At 46.3% G+C, this 21,225-nt stretch overlaps 1 protein-coding gene across 1 annotated transcript in view; it reads left to right on the top strand.

Moving 5' to 3' along the window:
• TG (thyroglobulin) overlaps nt 1-21,225 on the top strand; it is a 242,803-nt gene that overhangs the window by 40,687 nt on the left and 180,891 nt on the right. Inside the window, exons 19-22 of the mRNA XM_029222959.1 lie at nt 128-284; nt 1,752-1,976; nt 8,823-8,972; nt 10,914-11,084. Of these exons, the coding sequence (XP_029078792.1) occupies nt 128-284; nt 1,752-1,976; nt 8,823-8,972; nt 10,914-11,084 (703 nt within the window). The remainder of the gene's footprint in view (nt 1-127; nt 285-1,751; nt 1,977-8,822; nt 8,973-10,913; nt 11,085-21,225) is intronic.

The following is a 21,225-nucleotide window of genomic DNA, read 5'->3' as shown; positions in this document are numbered from 1 at the left end:
GTCAAAGGGAGGTCACAACCTCTCCACGACCTCCTCTGACAGTAACATAAGCCAGTTTAAGTGCCTGGCACGGGCTCGGCAACGCTGGCTCCCTGCTCTGTGTTCTTGAGCTCGTGTCTCCATGCAGGTGAAGACGGCTGGGACCCCTGTCTCCATCCCCGTCTGCGACGACTTCACGGTGCAGGTGGAGTGTCTGAGTGGGGAGCGGTTAGGAGCCAATGTCACGTGGAAATTGCGGCTGGAGGATGTCCCACCCGCCTCTCTCCCGGATCTGCGTGACGTTGGTATGTTTTCCTGCACTGCTGCTGTGAAGGTGCACAGACTCGCTGGGTCTCAATGCTCCTATCCATCAGATGGAGCCACTGCGGCCCCAGCGCCTTCCTGTGGGGCTCAGGGAGGGAACAATGGGAGGGTTCCCGTGGGAGGAAGGGGCTAGTTGGAGGGGCTAGTGGGAGGGGCTAGTTCCTGAGAAGTTTATAAAGAGCAATAGAGTTCTGGTCCATAGCTGACTAGAGCTAAATAATATCACCCGACTGCGCTTTTGTGAACGTTTTCTAATTCTCATCTTCGTTTTCTGGGCACAGAGAAGGAAGACAGGTGTGAAGTAGGGGAGGGTGGGGCGGGGTGAGGGCATCTCCATTGGTTTATAATTTATGTCCTGCCTACTTCCAAACAAGAATGTCTCAGACCACTGACACTGTTTAAACCCATTATTAACACTGTTTAAAATGGAGTGGTAATGATATGGATGAATCGAGAGTAGAAAGATCTAAGGAGAAGCAGAGTGGATCTTATGATCTGTACTCTGAACCAGGGTGGGACATAACCCATGGGCTTCTGACCAGAGGGTGGAAGCTTCTCCACTTCCTCTTCCACTGTCTGGTGGCCAAATGCCGAGGGTCGGGGCTGGCTGGAGCTTGACCTCTGTTCTATGAGGGGGAACTTGTAGACAACGCCACAGTGTAACCCAGGAGGCAGACTGTATCTCAGACATTCTGCAGTGCCTGTGACCCTAATTACCATCTCCCCCCAGTAGCGTTATGAATTAAGGGTCACTTTTTTTTTCTCTGGAAACAGCCGGCATAATTTGGGTATGCTGCAAATGGATGAGATGTTTATTCCTGGCATCCATGGCCTGGGACTGCCTTTACAGTAGCCGTTGTGGCGTGAATGTTCGTTGCATGCTGGGACCCTCCCCAGCTCCAGATGTAGTGCTCACCCATCTGCTTTCTTCCTAGGAAACACTTGGAGTTCGACAGCTAGAGGCCCTCTCAGCGTTTAGCTGAACCTGAGACAGAGGCTCTGCCTTCCCTTTGATCGGCCCCATCACGTTCTCTCTTGTAATCCTCACCAACTGCAAGAGGGGCATTCCTAGCCCCATTTTTCAGATGGGGAAACTGAGGCTCAGGGATGGTGGCTTGGCAAAGGTTGGGACAGTCGTGTATCTGGATAGTGTACCTTAGACGAGTGACTGAAGTCATGATATCCTATACCAGTGGGGGTCACATTGCTGCCACAGAAATGACAGGAGCTGGAGATCTGGTTTGGAGTCCTAGCTGTGCTTCTGATTCTATGTATCTTTGGGTCAACCAATCCCCTTCTCTGGGTCTCAGTTTCTCCCTCTGTAAAATGAGACACTGGCAAAGGCCTATGTCTCCTTTCGCTGTGGATGTGCTGGGTGGCTCTGTCCCTGGATCCTCCCTGACCCTTGCAGGAGCAATGACGCTCCTGCCTCATCTTGTGTCTTGCAGAGGAAGCCTTGGTGGGCAAGGATCTCGTTGGGCGCTTTGCAGATCTGATCCAAAGTGGAAAATTCCAGCTTCATCTGAATTCCAAGACGTTCCCAGCAGACACATTCATCCAATTCCTCCAAGGGGACCGCTTCGGCACCTCTCCCAGGACACAGTTTGGGTGCTTGGAAGGATTCCACCAAGTCTCAGCCACCAGCAACGCCAGTCAGGACCCACTGGGGTGTGGTAGGTTCCCCCTCTCTCCCTGGACCGCTGTCACTGAGCCATGCGAGGTTGTGGGAAAGGCCACAGAGCTCTGATAGAGGTTATTCTGACATACAGAGTGGAGACTCATTCATTTATTTATTCAATGAAAGCTTTTCAATTGTCCAAATATACTCACAGGCATATAGTTATCACCCACCAGGTAGTAGCTGAAACTAGAGGCAACATGACAGAGGAAGAGCCCCCATGTTCGAGGTTATCCTTCCTCTTAGTCCTTGATGAGCTTGGACCCTGTGGCCTGGGCTACACTGTCTTGGTGGAGAAGGCCGATGTCTACCCCGTGTGCTCCATGACTTTTCCCAGTCTGGTTATGGCAACACGTCACTCACCGCCATCCCCAAATGGTCAGCGATCATCCCAGGACGTGATGGTTCAGGGGAAGTGATTCCTGGTGGAGGCTTACTGGGCTGTTCTTGGCCTGACACATCAGCAGCCTTGGAAGCCATTCTCACTGGACTGCAGCTGCCGGTTCCCTGAATAGAAGCTGTGTGATTTGCTGCCCTAACAAATCGCCACAAATGTCGTGGTTTAAAACAACACCCACTTATTGTGCTATAGTTCTGTAGGCTTGAATTCTCACACAGGGTCTCACTGGGCTCACATCAAGGTGTCAGGAGGGCTGCATTCCTACCAGAGGCCCTGGGAGGGAATCAGTTTCCTGATTTTTCCAGCTTCTAGATGTTGCCCACATTTCTTGGCTTGTGGCTTCCTTTCTTCATCTTCAAAACCGGCAGCGTTGTAGCTCTCGGGCCGTTCTTCCGTGGTCACAGCTCCCTTGCACGCTGTCTGTCACTCCTGAGGACCTTATGATTGCACACAGCGGGGTAATCCAGGACACTCTCCCTATTTTAAGGTCAGTTGACCAGCGACCTTAATTCCATCTGCAACCTTAGTTTCCCTTTGCCATGTGACCTAACATATTTACAGTTTCCAGGGATTAGAACATGGACCTCTTTGGGGGCCATTGTTCCATCCACTACTGAAACTTCCAGGGCCTCATGGTGAGAAGTCATCCTCCCACATGGCATGAGACAGAGGCACTTTTATTGAGCTGAAGAGAGAGAATATGTTTCTCAGTTATTTATTTTTCCACTATTCATGTTGGTTGCAACACAAAAGCTATAAGGCCTTTCCTCTTATGAAATCCATGCCAAATTCTAAGCTCCACATTGGATTTCAGACGCAGCTAACTCTTAACACAGAAACCAGAGACACAACCACTTCTTGCTAATATTTACAGAGGATTTTGCAGTTTACAAAGCACCTTCACAAATACTTAACTCTCACTATCGCCCCCGGTGGCAGGTCATCTCCCCATTTGACAGGTGAAGAGGCTGAGGCTCAGATGAAATGAGGTCATGTGTCTGTAGTGCCCAGAGCAGGGCTGACTCAAAGGAGGGACTCAGTTCTCTGTGGATGAGTTACCCCAGGTCCTCTGGGACCAGAGCTCACGATCCTTCCACCTCAACAGAGCTGCCCAAACAAAGAAGATAAGAAGTAGAAGCAGGCGTGGATGGTGCCACCTGCCAGGGTGGGAGAAACAGGGTCACAGCAACGGAGGTGATTGAAACACCTGCCACTGTGTTCTCAGACTTGCTGTGAAGAGCCTTGGGCTCCGCTGCCAAAAGCTCACTGTGTGTGTGTGTGTGTGTGTGTGTGTGTGTGTGTGTGTGTGTGTCTTTGTGCACAAGCATGCGTGTATTGGGAGGAGGCTGCTTTTATAATCACCCCAGGAGGTGTTGATAAGGGGGTCTGGGAGCCCCACTTGAAGAGGCTCACCCACCTCGGGTGCCCCCTCTGGAGCTTGGAGCCAAGAGGCGGGACAGCAGGAGATGGAGAGAGGGACCAGTCAAGCGCCAGGTCCCCATTTCCTGTGTGTAAAATAAAGGGGGTGGACTGGGAATCTGGTCCTCGGTTCCCTCTAGGGAACTCGGTTGATGGTTACATGGCCATTTCCTGTCTACCAAGACAGGTAGTGCGGCTCAGCTGGGAAGTGGGAGGGGAAGCTGAGCCAGGAGCACAGACAGACTTGCCTGACGGGTGTCAAGCAGTGGAGACCCAGGTAATCAGAACCCGGCCTCGGGGTGACCGGGCTTCAGAGAGAGTGGGAGTTATAGGGTGGGCCTGAGAATGAAAGGTTTGGCCAGGGCTGCACTTGCTGCAGAACAGGAGTGGCCACCTTTTTCCATAAAGGGCCAAAGCAAGTCTTTTAGCCTTTGCAGACCATTCTGTTTCTGTCTCGTGGACTCAGCTCGTCCATTGTGGGGAGAGAAACGTGGCTGTGTCCTAATAAAACTTTGCTTGCCAAACGGAAGGTGAGCTGAATTTGGCCTGAGGGCTGTAGTCTACCCATCCTAGCTCTACACAAACCTACATTCTGTTCTTCAACTGCGGCAGCTTTTTACCAAGTTACAGAGCATTGTTGATCACACCATTCAGCCCCACCCCTTACTCCAAATGGTTAGAAAGGTCCAGAATGGAATTCACAAAAGCTGTACCAAAAGCCCTGGATTTTCTCCAGTATCAATGATAACATCCATTCTCTATTGAATTTCTGCATTGCTCTGGTCCAGGATGTCAGGTATTTTTAATGCCATGGGGTGGACGAAGCAGCTGGGGGGCATACAGTTAAGAGTGTGAGGAAACTGCTCTTGGAAGTCAGGTAGACCTGGGTTCAAGTCTTAGCTCCAGCACCTTCTCAGTGTGGGTTCTTGGGACACTGCCCACCTTCACTAGGCGTAATCTGGAAAACAGGGACAGTAGTACCTATTTCGTGGGGACTGTGGTTTGCATAGCTGAATATAATGGATACAAAGCACATTGCTTCACACAAAGTGAAACTTCAGCACATTGTTTTGTTGTTAATTGTCCGTGTGAGATTTAAACTCAGCCCTGCTGTTTCCAAATTCTTTGTTCTGTCCGGTGATTCACAAGTCTCCCTTCTCAACAAGGGCTCTTGGTGAAATCACGCCCTCGGATTCTTGTATCTATTCTTACTGGCTCTTTTTCCTTCTGAAGCACATCTGGAATACAGCTGTGAGGCTACAAGCAGAGCATTGTCCTGTGGAGATAAGGCAGGGTTTCTGTGTGTCGTCTTGGGGGGCCAATCTGGATGGTCTCCAGGGGGACAGTGACTCAGGGAGACCGGTGGGAATGTCCACCTCCCGTGACTCAGGCAGACGTAGCAGCCTTAATCTAGGCAGTGCCTACTGCAAGGGGTGGAGGCTTTGTTTGCACCTCCCACGTGGTCAGTTACGTTCACCCTCTTGCCTCACTGCCAGCCAGGTGGCTTCCCCTCAGAATTACCTCCTGGCAACCTTCATACCAGGTTGTTCCATTAAGGAGAATCCCAGAGAAATTGTCTGGATTTTCCATTTCCATTCTGAACACCATTCACTGTCACTCGTTCACTGCAAATTCTTATAATAGAGCTAGTTCTCTACGGATTTTTTCCTGAAGTAACATGTTATGTCTTGTTTCCTTCCTCCCTCCCTCCTTTCCTTCCTTCCTTCTTTCTATTCATGCATCTGTCCATGCAAGCATCCGTCCTTCCTTCCATCAGTCCTCCCATCCATCCTTCCATCCATCCATCCATCCATCCATTCCATCCAAACTTTCAAAATATAATTATGTGTCAAATACCATGTGACATTCTTAGGGAAGCAAAAGTCATAGCTCCACTTTCAAGGAGCTCACAGTCTAGCTGAAGCGAGGTTAAGTGAAAAGACAGCTAAAATACCATGTGAAAAGCCTTTTGCATCCCAGTCAGGGCAGTCAGGGACGGCTTGCTGGGGTAGTAAAGGCCGGCGCGAAGTCTTAAAGGCTAGTTAAAATTGTCGCTTGGACAAGAGCAGACAAGAAGTGGTATGTGTGTGTGTGTGTGTGTGTGTGTGTGTGTGTGTACGTGTGTGTGCCCCCGTGTCGAGTTCGCTAAAGTGATGAAGCACATTCCAGAAGTGGAGATTAGTGCAAAAGCAGGGAGTTACGAGGTGCTGTGGCATTATGGGGACAGTGCACATGGTTTGCGTGACAGGAGAATGGGGCCTGAGAGATAGGAGAGGACCAGAGTGGGAGAGGCCTGGGGGCACAGCAAGGGGCTGGGTTTGGTGGGGTCACCAGGGGCGAATTTTAAGTTGGAGAGTGACGGGGCCAGGGGTGGGGTTGAGCAAAGCAGGCTAAGGAGTGAAGGACAGTTATGCTTCCTCAGATATTCTTCTTCAGCAGAAACACGACTGCTGTTGTTTGGGGACTTTGGGAATGGGTTGACTAGACGGATGGCATAACCCCAAAGCTCTGTGAAACTTGCAAACTCAAATTGGCCAAATTGCCTCATTTTACGGAAGAGGGAACTGAGGCGCCAGGGATTTCCCAGTGATTTCCATGAAGGGATTTAACTGAGGGATAGACATCCAGTTGTTGCGGCGGACTCAGGGTCTCTAGGAGGACCCACCTGCTGGGGAAGGAGGCAACGGAGCCTCACCGTGATGTTCACAAAGGTTCCTTTGGGTGGAAAAGACTCTTGACGTCAGACATGGAAAGAAACAGAACACAGGTTCCTTGCGCGTGGTCGAGAGGCCTGAAATGTATGGCAGCAAAAATTCCCAGCTCTCTTTTTTCTGCCCCTTCACCTGCACCTTGGGTTCAGAGGCAGCAGCTAAGGCTGGCTTAAAAGGTTTTGTTTTTCTTTAGCAATGAACTTGGAGACTACTTGAAAAAACAGCCACAGTACTGAGGTAAAAATACTAGAGAAGATCAACAATGTGGCTCATAGAAGTAACGAAACCCCGCTCTCTGAGCGAGGATGTGCAAGGCACAGGGCAGGCCGGAAAACACACCATTCAGTTTCCAGGGTGTGCCTGGAGTTTCTGATTTACTCAGAAACACCACACACATATGCACGCTCAAGAGAGTAGCTCTCAGATCCACACTGGCTCCGTTTGAGCACATCCTACACGTTTGTGCTCACTTCTTCGTCAAAGGAAGGTGGTTGAATTGGTGTGTGGAGAAAAGGCTTTGGTTTGGCGAGAAGGGGGCTTGAATCCCACCCCTGTCATCTCGCTGCCTAGTTGACCTTGCCCTTGGACATCAGTTTTCTCCAGGCTAGAATGGCGCTGATAGCTTTCCCATAACATGGTGACATTGTAATACCTGGCACTGTGCTTGGCACGTTCTATAATTTTACTTCCTCCCTGCCCTTTTCAGAAGAGCATGCTGGGGGCGTCATGCGTGAATGTCCTGAGGCTCAGCTTTCTCATCTGTGAAGTGCGGGTAGAACGCTAACTCCTGGGTATGCTGTAGTGATGTACACGTGGCACATAGAGGAGTGCCAGGCACAAAGACAGCACCCCCAAGAGTGGGCACGCTTTTGGCTCCCGCCCTTACTGGGTAGCAGCTCACTTCTTCTAGAAGTTATTTGGAAAAATCTCCAGAACACAACCCTGAATCAAGAAAGAAGACAAAATAGAACCTCCTTCCGCCATCCCCTTCTCTGAGCTGTCAGAATCTGTGTGGCCAAGTTCACGCACTCGCCTCAGAGCAGGGCTCTTGGACACCAACTTAGAACGCTTATGCGGTGTGCATCTGTCCAGTTTGGGTTTCTAGTTTCTCAGCTCGTATCATATTGGAGGAGCCAAATTAGGAAGGGTTGGGAATGTTAGAATCAGGGGGACAGAAAGACTGCTGATCGACAGGGGAGCACAGGGAGGAGACGAATGAGGTGAATGAGGCATCCAGGCTGCAAGACGTGAGTTGGTCCTCACTCTCAGGGTCACACTTGGAGTTTCTGAGTAAATCAGACTCAACAAGCCAACTGTGAGGGCCTCTGTCAGTCCTGTACCCTGGGCGTCTCACTCGCCTCCCGGTAGTCCCAGGTCTGAGCCATGCCGTCACCGACTGACCAAGTGGGAGAGGCCACATTCGAGTGAAATGGTGCTGAATTGTTGAAATCACCCCACAGAGGGAGGGCACCCTGTTTGGACAGAGTAGGTGCTGAGGTTGGCTGCCAGGAATGACTCCCTCAAGTCTAGAACGAATTACCATGTGTTGAGCACCTATGAGTCTGGCATTATAATATGTGCTTTCTGTACATCATCACTGCACTCCAACGGGATAATATTATTAATCCTTTTTTTACAGAGGAGAAAATGGAGCCTCAGGGAAGTCCAGAGGCATTTAGGTAGAGTGGGGTGGGGGATTTTACCTGATCTGACCCCAAAGTTTGCACCCACCACTGTGCTCTCCCATATTCCCATGGCAACCTATGGAGGGACACTCATCTTTCAAGATGTTCTCAACTTCATCCCGTGACAACCTTCTCTTTGTCTAGTAAGCTCTAGCTCAGTAGCTGGCTTTAGTTGGCTTTTATCTTTCCATTCCTTGAATAATCCAAACTCATTCCTGCCTCAGGATTTTCTCACTTGCTGTTCTCTCTGCACAGAATTCTCTTCTGCATCTTGGCCTAGGGTATTCCTCACCCATCAGGCCTCACGTGCCGCCTCTCAGAGGGGCCTTCCTCACTATCGTGCCCTCTGCTCCTGCTTCATTTCACTCAACTCTGACATTCTGGTTGGACACCCTCTCATCCTACCAGCCCATCAGCTCCTGGAGAGCAGGAACTTTGTCGACCCTCTTCACGGCTTATCCCCTACTCTTAGAGCCTGACGCACAGCAGATTCTCAGTGGGCCATTTGTTAAATGAATGAGCTCTTGTCTGATTTTGGAGTTTCAGAGACCCTGTGTGTTCTGAGGTTGTAACTATAAAGCTAGTGTCTTGTTCTTTAACCTCATTGCTCTGTTTCTCTTTTCTAGTTAAGTGTCCTGAAGGAAGCTATTTTCAGGATGAGCAGTGTATTCCCTGTCCTGCTGGATTCTACCAAGAACAGGCAGGTAGCCTGGCCTGCGTCCCTTGCCCTGTGGGCAGAACGACCATTTCCGTTGGAGCTTTCAGCCAGACTCACTGTAAGTTCTAAAGGGCCCCACGTTGAAAGAGAAGCCCTACAATGTCACGGGGACACTGCAGGGCATCTCGACCTCGTTACTCCTGAAGTTTTGAGACAGATAATTGTTCGTTTTGGAGCGCTGCCCCTTGCATGATAGGATGTTTATTTAGCAGCATCACTGCTCCTTACCTATTAGATGCCAGTAGTACCACCCATGCACACCAAGCTGTGACAACCAAACTGTCTCCAGACAATGCCAAATGTCTCCTAGATGGGGGCAAAATTGTCCACCCTTGAGAACCATTGGATACAGATCGTAATCCAAAGGGCACCACCTTTGAATGCCTATGCTCTGTCAGGAGCTAGGCCAGACATTTTGCCCGTGTTGCTTCATTCAATCCTCCCAACTCCCCTTCTAGGTAAACATCATGAGCCCAACTTTTACGCATAAAACGGCTAAGGCTCACGGAAGAAATTTAGCTAAAGTCGCTCAGCTAGAAAGTGACATAGCTGGCCTTTGATCTTGGCATTGTCTGTTTCTGAAACTTCTGATTTTTGTAAGTCAATGTTATCAGATTGAGAAGTGGAAGATGTTTTCCACCTACGATCATTACCACTGTGTAGCTCATATTCCCTTTCTGGCCCCATGAATCTGTCAGGACTGTGTGTACCAGTGGCCTTCCTGTATGTCATGTGATTTCACTTGGCCTATTTACTTAACAGTCAACTGGGGAGTGTTGGGTTTTCTCTAGCAGGGGCCCATAACTTGCCTTGTCGCAAATCTTTTCATGTTAGTCGGAAACGGCGTCAACATGAGGCATTGCTTAAAATCAGAGTAGTGTTTAGAATTGTAAAATAATCAAAAGAGGTCAAGTCACCTTCTGTGACAGAGGCAGTTTCCTTGGTCAGGAGAGCAGTGGAAATAGGGCTGTATTTCCAAGAAAGTAAATAGAGGAATTTCCTAGGCCGGAAGTCTGACATTCCTTCTGGAGGAGAAACTCTTCCCCAGGAACTCAGAGTGTCCTTGACACCCGGGCGTCCCGCTCAGTTTGCACACGTTGGCTCCAGGCACTGTGGTTTGGGATGACATGAAGTGTTGTCACACGGCCCCGAGGAATCCTTTCTTGAAAGGAGGTCCCTGCAGAGCGCTGATCTTTGTGGAGCGGGTGCTGCCTACATGGCAGGGAGCAGAGGGGGAGGCGGAGGCTCGCCACCCCCCAACCCCATTTCCATCCCCGTGCTCCCTCCTACTGGCACTGTGACCTCAGCCAAGTCACCTTCCTTCTCTGAATGTCAACTTCCAGAAATGGGGATAAAGACCAAGCACATATTTCTTATTATAAATCACAGTGTCAAAGCCTGGGACGGGTAGGAGGCTTGTATTATATGTCAGACACTGAGCAAGGTACTGGAATAAAATAGGGAGCAAAGCCAGATGAGGTCCCTGCCTGCTTGGGAGGGAGTCAGACAGCTGCAAACCATTCCTTCCCGCAGACCAATGGAAATGATAACTGTGCCGGCTCTGAGCAGAGGTAGGGGTCAAGAGGAGAGTGTGTAACACTCGGGCGTCAAGGGGTCTGGGGTCTTCCCTGAGGAAATGAGGACTGGCCGGTGAAGAGTTAACTCCTTGCAGACTGGGGAGAAGGGTGCACCAGGAGAAGAACCGGGGGGCAGAACCTGAGTCCCAGCAAATGGTATCAGAGCAGGCGGTGCGTTCCAGGCCGACTGTGGACACACAGGGGCACGTGCAGGGTCAGATGGGCGGGGCCAGGTCACAGCGGCCTTAGTGGCCCAAAGGCGAGCCCAGACTTTGTCTTTTGGTCGGGGTGGCGACAAGCTGGGGGGTGTCTGGCTCCAACGTGTGACTTGGACGTCTGATCAAGGACTGGGAGCCTGGGGTCCGGCAGGGAGGGGACCCCAGAGGCACGGCACTGAGAGCTGTATCCATCTTTGGTTCCAGGTGTCACTGGCTGTCAGAAGAATGAGGCAGGCCTGCGGTGTGACCAGGACGGCCAGTACCGAGCCAGCCAGAGGGATGGGGCCAGCGGGAAGGCCTTCTGCGTGGACAGCGAGGGGCAGAGGCTGCCGTGGTCAGAGACGGAGGCCCTGCTGATGGACGCCCAGTGTCTGAGTACGTGCAGGCCGTTAAGTCCGCCACTCCTGGGGACAGGGCCTGTAATCCCAAGGGCTTTCTAGAAGGGGAGAGACATGTGAGATGCAGTTGTCCCCAACCTTTCATTTCAAAAACTTTTAACCTATGTAGGAGTTGAAAGAATAGTAGGAAGAACAAATACTCGTCACCCAGATCCAAAAATTGTTATTGTTTTGCTCTTTCTCTCTCTCTTTTAATCATTGGAAAGTATATTTCAGACATCATGAAACCTCACCCCTAAGTACTTCAGCATCATGAGAAATGAATTTAAAAATCATTCGTCTGCTGAGGTTTCCTTTCTTGTGGGCAGCTTGCCTCCAAAAAGCTGGTCAGCATTTCTCCCTCAGTGGAATGTTGGGGGAAGACCCGAGTGCCAGTCCTTCTTCCATGTTACTTGCTGGGTTACCCAGAGCAAATCGCTCAACTTCTCTGATGCTCATCACCCCAGAAGCCTCCTGCTTGCCTCCTGAGACACCGTGAGGGTCAATATTATCCTATGAAGATGCCAAACATTGAGCCCAGCTCTTCAATGAGATAATGGGTGCGAAAGAACTGACAGGAGTCCTGTAATCCTAGGTGCATGGGAGTGGGACCAGAACTAACTTAATCCCAGTGGTGCCCTTCACTGGTCGTGCAGTGCTGGGCAAGTCACTTACATTCAACAGTTTCCCCATCTGTAAAATGGGATTGTTAATGCCTTAGTGAAGTGTTAATGAATGCCAAGGGTGTGTGTGTGTGTGTGTCTGTGTGTCTGTGTGTGTGTGTGTGTGTCTGTCCATGGATAAATTGCAAATCCAATGAAAATCTTTATTATTATTTGTCAGTATCCCTCCTCTTGGGCAGAAATAGCAATTGGGGAGTTAGAGCTGGAAGTGCTTTAAGAGATCAGTTAGGCAGATCTTTGTTATCCTTTACAAATGAGGGAGAAGACGTCCTCAGAGGGAAAGCAACTTGCCCAAGGACCACGGTGATTACTGGCCATTCTGGGTGCTTGCATCTTAACTCTGGCCCTCTTTGCATCCGTACCGCTGGCTTGGCTGTGCGGATTGTAATGCGCACTCTGTAAAGCATTTCCTGGCTTGTTCTGCCCTGTGTTCATCTGGAGCAGAAAGGCCAGTTTAATCAGTGGCACCAGAAATGTTTATGAGGAGCAGCTCAGCTTTGCCAACTTTGATGACGCCTCCCTGAAGTACAGGTTTATGAATAGCCTCCAGGTTGGTCCTCAGCATCTTGGCTTCTTATGCAAAGCTTGGAGCTTAGATTTCCCTTTCTGGATATGCAGGAGGATTTCCATGTTAAGAAGCTGGGCCCCCACTGGGATGGCAGCACGCTGTCTCAGAATCCTTTCAACTTGACTTTGAGATCTTTCTCTTTGGGCATGGAATTGAAGTCTCATTATTGAGGTTTTTGTCCCCTAGAAAAGGTGAAGCGTGTAGAGGTCAGCTGTGTAATTCCCCGAAAAGGTATCTACCGGCGAGGACGGTGCCCCTTCCACATCCCGACACCACCTCCCTCTGTCCGACCTGGATCCTCAGACACGTGGATCACTGCTGTAGCCTCCTGATTCATCTCTCTGCTCCAGCCTTGCCTCCTTCCAATGACTTGCCCACGGTGCTTCAGAGCAGTTAAGAGGCAATTCTACTTATACAATTCCCCTTAAAACTCTTCAGTGAACCATAATTCAAAAAGAGTCATGTACCAAAATGTTCATTGCAGCTCTATTTACAATAGCCCGGAGATGGAAACAACCTAAGTGTCCATCATCGGATGAATGGATAAAGAAGATGTGGCACATATATACAATGCAATATTATTACTCAGCCCTAAAAAGAAACAAAATTGAGCTATTTGTAATGAGGTGGATGGACCTAGAGTCTGTCATACAGAGTGAAGTAAGTCAGAAAGAGAAAGACAAATACCGTATGCTAACACATATATATGGAATTTAAGAAAAAAAAATGACATGAAGAACCTAGGGGTAAGACAGGAATAAAGACACAGACCTACTAGAGAATGGACTTGAGGATATGGGAGGGGGAAGGGTAAGCTGTGACAAAGCGAGAGAGTGGCATGGACATATATACACTAGCAAACATAAAATAGATAGCTAGTGGGAAGCAGCCGCATAGCACAGGGAGATCAACTCGGTGCTTTGTGACCACCTGGAGGGGTGGGATAGGGAGGGTGGGAGGGAGGGAGACGCAAGAGGGAAGAGATATGGGAACATATGTATATGTATAACTGATTCACTTTGTTATAAAGCAGAAACTAACACACCATTGTAAAGCAATTGTACAGGATACAGTAGAATTGCACCACCTCAGGGCCCTCTCTGGACTCTATGGACGACATGTTCCTTTGCAGCTAGACCTGTATCTTTCTTTTTGTTCTATTCGAGAGTAGCTGGCGCTTGTCGACACAATGAATGAATGGCTCTAATTATCTGGGCTTCTTTGGAACTATTTCCTAAAGGTCATCAGGGAAAGGGATTCTCCCACCACCTGAATTCCTGCAGCCAGTCTGACAAGCCCCGACACCGAGGCGGGGTGTCCGTGCAGGGGGCAGAGGGACCCAGCATTTCCTGAGTTGGTACCGGGTACTCCGTGCTGCTCTGTTTATTCCTCACACCAGGCAGCTGAGACTCTCAGAGGCTGAGACATGCCCGGGACACAGAGCTGGTGAGGGCGGTGGCATCAGGACTGGCTGACTCCAGAGCTAGTGCCCCTTCCCCATTGCCAGCTGCCTCCACACCTTATCTCTCTCTGCTGCAACTTCAACGTGGCCCCCTTGATCTTTCTGACATTGCCTGTGGTAAACCCTTTGTTTAGACCTTGGCCGGTGGAAATATTTCAAGCTCATCTTCCCTTTAACTCTAGATCCAGCTTTCTAGTTCTGCCCTTTGTTGGTCCACACCAAAGACTTCATATTCCATGTCAAGTGCTCAAACAGAGGAATACGCCTACCACTGGAACTACACCGTCTTCATAACCTTCTGCCCTGGTTTCCTGGTGGTGTAATGATTTTGGCAGTCATCCATCCATCCAATAAGCAGGAAACTAGTATATATCTGTCACTATCCTAGCTGGCGGGTGTTCACGTATCATCAGAACATTACCCTTGTCTTGGAGAGAGACGGGCACGTACATAGCCACAGTACACTGTGTGGAATCATGACCAAATAGAGCGATGTGCCCAGATGCTGACCCTTTATACTTTCCCCAGAACATCTGCAAGTATCTGTTATGTATGTAAATTCGTAACTCTCTGTAAGGCATGTGGCAGATTACACCAACAGAGTATAAGTCTGCACACTAGCTCAGTATGCCATGGAATCACTGGTAGCTCAGTTCATAAATTGTTTCTGTTCTGTTTGTCAATGAGCTTCTTCACAGAACTCTGAAATGTCAGGACCTCCATCACCAAGGTGTCCCTTGTGTGAAAACCAGCAGATTCTCTAACTGAAGTGCTAAACTTACAGCATTTATGGCTCCTGAGAAGATTTTAATTGGAAACTGAAAAATGTTTCAAATTTTATTTAGTCTCCTAGAATGCTGTAAGCTGCTGGTCCATATCAACCAAGCCTCAGGGACACTGGCTGCGTATAACGTGGTGTTTGCTGGACTGCAGCTTCTGGTCCCTATAAATAAGATAACAAGGAGTATAAAAAATAAAAAAGAGAGGAGGAGATGAGAGTGGAGGGACTGAGTATGGGCTGAGCACATGAACTTGGCAACTTCAGTGATCAATGAAGGACCACTTTGTAAAATTAGAATTTGTTTTTTACTTTGTAAAATTAGAATTTGTCTTTTAACATCGTTATTGGAGTATAATTGCTTTACAATGTTGTGTTAGTTTCTGCTGTATCACAAAGTGAATCAGTTATACGTACACACATATCCCCGTATCCCCTCCCTCTTGTGTCTCCCTCCCACCCTCCCTATCCCACCCCTCTAGGTGGTCACAAAGCACCGAGCTGATCTCCCTGTGCTATGTGGCTGCTTCCCACTAGCTATCTGTTTTACATTTGGTAGTGTATATATGTCCAAGCCACTCTCTCACTTCATGCCAGCTTACCCTTCCCCTTTTCTCATGTCCTCAAGTCCATTCTCTACATCTGCGTCTTTATTCCTGTCCTTCCCCTAAGTTCTCCAGAACCTTTTCTTTTTTTTTTTTTTAGACTCCATATATATGTGTTAGCATATGGTATTTGTTTTTCTATTTCTGACTTACTTCACTCTGTACGACAGACTCTAGGTCCATCCACCTCACTACAAATTACTCAATTTCCTTTCTTTTTATGGCTGAGTAATATTCCATTGTATATATGTGCCACATCTTCTTTATCCATTCATCTGTCAGTGGACACTTAGGTTGCTTCCACGTCCTGCCTATTGTAAATATAGTGCTGCAATGAACATCGTGTTACATGACTCTTTTTGATTTATGGTTTTCTCAGGGTATATATGCCCAGTACTGGGATTTCTGGGTCATATGGTAATTCTGTTTTTAGTTTTTTAAGGAACCTCCATACTGTTCTCCATACTGGCTGTACCAATTTACATTCCCACCAACAGTGCAAGAGGGTTCCTTTTCTCCACACCTTCTCCAGCATTTATTGTTTGTAGAATTTTTGATGATGACCATTCTGACTGGTGTGAGGTGATACCTCACTGTAGTTTTGATATGTATTTCTCTAACGATTAGTGATGTTGAGCATCCTTTCATGTGTTTGTTGGCAATCTGTATGTCTTCTTTGGAGAAATGTCTATTTAGGCCTTCTGCCCATTTTTGGATTGGCTTGTTTGATTTTTGATATTGAGCTGCATGAGCTGCTTGTATATTTTGGAGATTAATCCTTTGTCAGTTGCTTTGTTTGCAAACATTTTCTCCCATTCTGAGGACTGTCTTTTCATCTTGTTTATGTTTCTTTTGCTGTGCAAAAGGTTTTACATTTCATTAGGTCCCATTTGTTTATTTTTGTTTTGATTTCCATTTCACTAGGAGGTGGGTCAAAAAGGATCTTGCTGTGATTTATGTCATAGAGTGTTCTGCCTATGTTTTCCTCTAAGAGTTTTACTGTGTCTGGCCTTACATTTAGGTCTTTGATGCATTTTGAGTTTATTTTTGTGTATGGGGTTAGGGACTGTTCTAATTTCATTCTTTTACATGTAGCTGTCCAGTTTTCCCGGCACCACTTATGGAAGAGGCTGTCTTTTCTCCACTGTATATCCTTACCTCCTTTGTCAAAGATAAGGTGACCACATGTTCGTGGGTTTATCTCTGGGCTTTCTATCCTGTTCCATTGATCTATATTTCCATTTTTGTGCCAGTACCATACTGTCTTGATTACTGTAGCTTTGTAGTATAGTCTGACATCAGGGAGCTTGATTCCTCCAGCTCCATTTTTATTTCTCAAGATTGATTTGGCTGTTTGGGGTCTTTTGTGTTTCCATAAAAATTGTGAAATGTTTTGTTCTAGTTCTGTGAAAAATGCTATTGGTAGTTTGACAGGGATTGCATTGAATCTGTAGATTGCTTTGGGTAGTAAAGTCATTTTCACAATGTTGATTCTTCCAATCCAAGAACATGGTACATCTCTCCATCTGTTTCTGTCATCTTTAATTTCTTTCATCAGTGTCTTATAGTTTTCTACAAACAGGTCTTTTGTCTCCTTAGGTAGGTTTATTCCTAGGTATTTTATTCCTTTTGTTGTAATGGTGAATGGGAGTGTTTCCTTAATTTCTCTTTCAGATTTTTCATCATTAGTGTGTAGGAATGCAAGAGATTTCTGTGCATTAATTTTGTATCCTGCTACTTTACTAAATTCATTGATTAGCTCTAGTAGTTTTCTGGTAGCATCTTTAGGATTCTCTATGTATAGTATCACGTCATCTGCAAACAGTGACAGTTTTAGTTCTTCTTTTCCGATTTGTATTCCTTTTATTTCTTTTTCTTCTCTGATTGCTGTAGCTAAAACTTCCAAAACTATGTTGAATAATAGCAGTGAGAGTGGGCAACCTTGTCTTATTCCTGATCTTTGTGGAAATGGTTTCAGTTTTTCACCATTGAGAACGATGTTGGCTGTGGATTTGTCATATATGGCCTTTATTATGTTGAGGTAAGCTCCCTCTATGCCTACTTTCTGGATGGGTTTTATCATAAATGGGTGTTGAATTTTGTCGAAAGCTTTCTCTGCATCGATTGAGATGATCATATGGATTTTCTCCTTCAATTTGTTAATATGGTTTATCACATTGATTGATTTGCATATATTGAAGAATCCTTGCATTCCTGGGATAAACCCCACTTGATCATGGTGTATGATCCTTTTAATGTGCTGTTGGATCCTGTTCGCTAATATTTTCTTGAGGATTTTTGCATCTATGTTCATCAGTGATATTGGCCTATAGTTTTCTTTTTTTGTGACATCTTTGTCTGGTTTTGGTATCAGGGTGATGGTGGCCTCGTAGAATGAGTTTGGGAGTGTTCCTCCCTCTGCTATATTTTGGAAGAGTTTGAGAAGGATAGGTGTTAGCGTTTCTCTAAATGTTTGATAGAATTCTCCTGTGAAGCCATCTGGTCCTGGGCTTTTGTTTGTTGGAATATTTTTAATCACAGTTTCATTTTAAGTGCTTGTGATTGGTTGGTTCATATTTTCTATTTCTTCCTGGTTCAGTCTTTGAAGGTTGTGCTTTTTTAAGAATTTGTCCATTTTATTGGCATATGGTTGCTTGTAGTAATCTCTCATGATTCTTTGTATTTCTGCAGTGTCAGTTGTTACTTCTCTTTTTTCATTTCTAATTCTGTTGATTTGAGTTCTTCTTTCTTTGTTTTTTTATGAGTCTGGCTAATGGTTTATCAATTTTGTTTATCATCTCAAAGAACCAGCTTTTAGTTTTATTGATCTTTGCGATCGTTTCCTTCATTTCTTTTTCATTTATTTCTGATCTCATCTTTATGATTTCTTTCCTTCTGCTAACTTGGGGGTTTTTTTTGTTCTTCTTTCTGTAATTGCTTTAGGTTTAGAGTTAGGTTGTCTGTTTGAGATTTTTCTTGCTTCTTGAGGTAGGATTGTATTGCTGTAAACTTCCCTCTTAGAGCTGCTTTTGCTGCATCCCATAGGTTTTGGGTTGTTGTGTTTTCATTGTCATTTGTTTCTAGGTATTTTTTGAAATCCTCTTTGATTTCTTTAGTGATCTCTTGGTTATTTAGTAGTGTATTGTTTAGCCTCCATGTGTGTATTTTTTACAGTTTTCTTCCTGTAATTGATGTCTAGTCTCATAGAGTTGTGGTTGGAAAAGATACTTGATATGATTTCAATTTTCTTAAATTTACCAAGGCTTGATTTGTGACCCAAGATATGATCTATCCTGGTGAGTGTTCCCTGAGCACTTGAGAAGAAAGTGTATTCTGTTGTTTTTGGATGGAATGTCCTATAAATATCCGTTACGTCCATCTTGTTTAATGTATCATTTAAAGCTTGTGTTTCCTTATTTATTTTCATTTTGGATGATCTGTCCATTGGTGAAAGTGGGGTGTTAAAGTCCTTTACTATTATTCTGTTACTGTCAATTTCCCCTTTTATGGCTGTTAGCATTTGCCTTATGTATTGAGGTGCTCCTATGTTGGGTGCATAAATATTTACAATTGTTATATCTTCTTCTTGGATTGATCCCTTGATCATTATATAGTGTCCTTCTTTGTCTCTTGTAACAGTCTTTATTTTAAAGTCTATTTTATCTGATATGAGTATTGCTACTCCAGCTTTCTTTTGATTTCCATTTTCATGGAATATCTTTTTCCATCCCCTCACTTTTAGTCCATATGCGTCCCTAGGTCTGAAGTGGGTCTCTTGTAGACAGCATATATATGGGTCTTGTTTTTGTATCCATTCAGCCAGTCTATGACTTTTGGTTGGAGCATTTTATCCATTTATATATAAGGTAATTATCGATATGTATATTCCTATTACCATTTTCTTAATTGTGTTGGGTTTGTTTTTGTACATCTTTTCCTTCTCTCGTGTTTCCTGCCTAGAGAAGTTCCTTTCGCATTTGTTGTAAAGCTGGCATGGTGGTGCTGAATTCTCTTAGCTTTTGCTTGTCTGTAAAAGCTTTAATTTGTCTATCGAATCTGAATGAGATCCTTACCGGGTAGAGTAATCTTGGTTGTAGGTTCTTCCCTTTCATCAGTTTAAATATGTCCTGCCACTCCCTTCTGGCTTGCAGAGTTTCTGCTGAAAGATCAGCTGTTAACCTCATGGGGATTCCCTTGTATGTTATTTGTTGCTTTTCCCTTGCTGCTTTTAATATTTTTCTTTGTATTTATTTTTTGATACGTTGATTAATATGTGTCTTGGCGTGTTTCTCCTTGGATTTCTCCTGTATGGGACTCTGTGCGCTTCCTCGACTTGAATGACTATTTCCTTTCCCATATTAAGGAAGTTTTCAACTATAATCTCTTCAAATATTTCTCAGTCCCTTTCTTTTTCTCTTCTTCTTCTGGGACCCCTATAATTTGAATGTTGGTGTGTTTAATGTTGTCCCAGCGGTCTCTGAGGCTGTCCTCAATTCTTTTCATTCTTTTTTCTTTATTCTGCTCTGCAGTAGTTATTTCCACCATTTTATCTTCCAGGTCACTTATCCATTCTTCCGCCTCAGTTATTCTGCTATTGATTCCTTCTAGAGAATTTTCAATTTCATTTATTGTTTTTTTCATCATTGTTTGCTCTATAGTTCTTCTAGGTCCTTGTTAAACATTTCTTGTATTTTCTCCATTCTATTTCCAAGATTTTGGATCATGTTTACTATCATTACTCTGAATTCTTTTTCAGGTAGACTGCCTATTTCCTCTTCATTTCTTTGGTCTGGTGGGTTTTTACCTTGCTCCCTCATCTGCTGTGTATTTCTCTGTCTTCTCATTTTGCTAAACTTACTGTGTTTGGGGTCTTCTTTTTGCAGGCTGCAGCTTTGTAGTTCCTGTTGTTTTTGGTGTCTTCCCCCAGTGGGTGAGGTTGGTTCAGTGGGTTGTGTAGGCTTCCTGCTGGAGGGGACTGGTGCCTGTGTTCTGGTGGATGAGGCTGGATCTTGTCTTTCTGGTGGGCAGGACTGCCCCCGGTGGTGTGTTTTGGGGTGTCTTTGAACTTATTATGATTTTAGGCAACCTCTCTGCTAATGGGTGGGGTTGTGTTCCTATATTGCTAGCTGTTTGGCATGGGATGTCCAGCAGTGGAGCTTGCTGGTCATTGAGTGGAGCTGGGTCTTAGCTTTGAGATGGAGATCTCTGGGAGAGCTCTCGCTGACTGATATTACGTGGGGCCAGGAGGTCTCTGGTGGACCAATGTCCTGACCTTGGCTCTCCCACCTCAGAGGCTCAGGACTGACACCCGGCCGGAGCACCAAAACCCTGTCAGCCACACGGCTCAGAAGAAAAGGTTGAAAAAAAGGACAGAAAAATAAAATAAAATAAAGTTATTGAAATAAAAAATATATATATAATAAAAAAATTTTAAAAGTAATAAAAAAAAAAGAGAGCAAGGAAACCAAGAAACAAATCCACAATGATAACAAGCACTAAGAACTATACTGAGATAAACATAAAACTCAGAAACCAATCAGTTTCCTACAGCAAACCCCAAGTCTGCAGTTGTCCTCAAAGTCCACCGCCTCAATTTGGGCTGATTCGTTGTCTCTTCAGCTATTCCACAGAGGCAGGGTACATGGAATTGACTGTGCAGATTTAATCCGCTGCTCCTGAGGCTGCTGGGAGAGATTTCCCTTTCTCTTCTTTGTTCGCACAGCTCCCGGGCTCGGCTTTGGATTTGGCCCCGCCTCTGCGTGTAGGTTGCCTGAGGGCATCTGTTCTTCGCCCACACAGGACGGGGTTAAAGGAGCGGCTGATTCGGGGGCTCTGGCTCACTCAGGCCCCGGGGGGAGGGAGGGGCACGGAATGTGGGGCGAGCCTGAGGCGGCAGAGGCCAGCATGACATTGCAGCAGCCTGAGTTGTGCCGTGCATTCTCCTGGGGAAGTTGTCCCTGAGTCGTGGGACAGTGGTGGGCTGCACAGGCTCCTGGGAGGGGAGGTGTGGAGAGTGACCTGCTCTCGCACCCAGGCTTCTTGG

The sequence above is a fragment of the Monodon monoceros genome, unplaced genomic scaffold (genome assembly GCF_005190385.1).
Source record: "Monodon monoceros isolate NGI ecotype Baffin Bay Population unplaced genomic scaffold, NGI_Narwhal_1 Super_Scaffold_14, whole genome shotgun sequence".
In the NCBI taxonomy this organism is placed as follows: domain Eukaryota; kingdom Metazoa; phylum Chordata; class Mammalia; order Artiodactyla; family Monodontidae; genus Monodon; species Monodon monoceros.
Note: the sequence above shows the minus strand (reverse complement) of the source record. Positions and strands in the feature narration are given on the sequence as shown.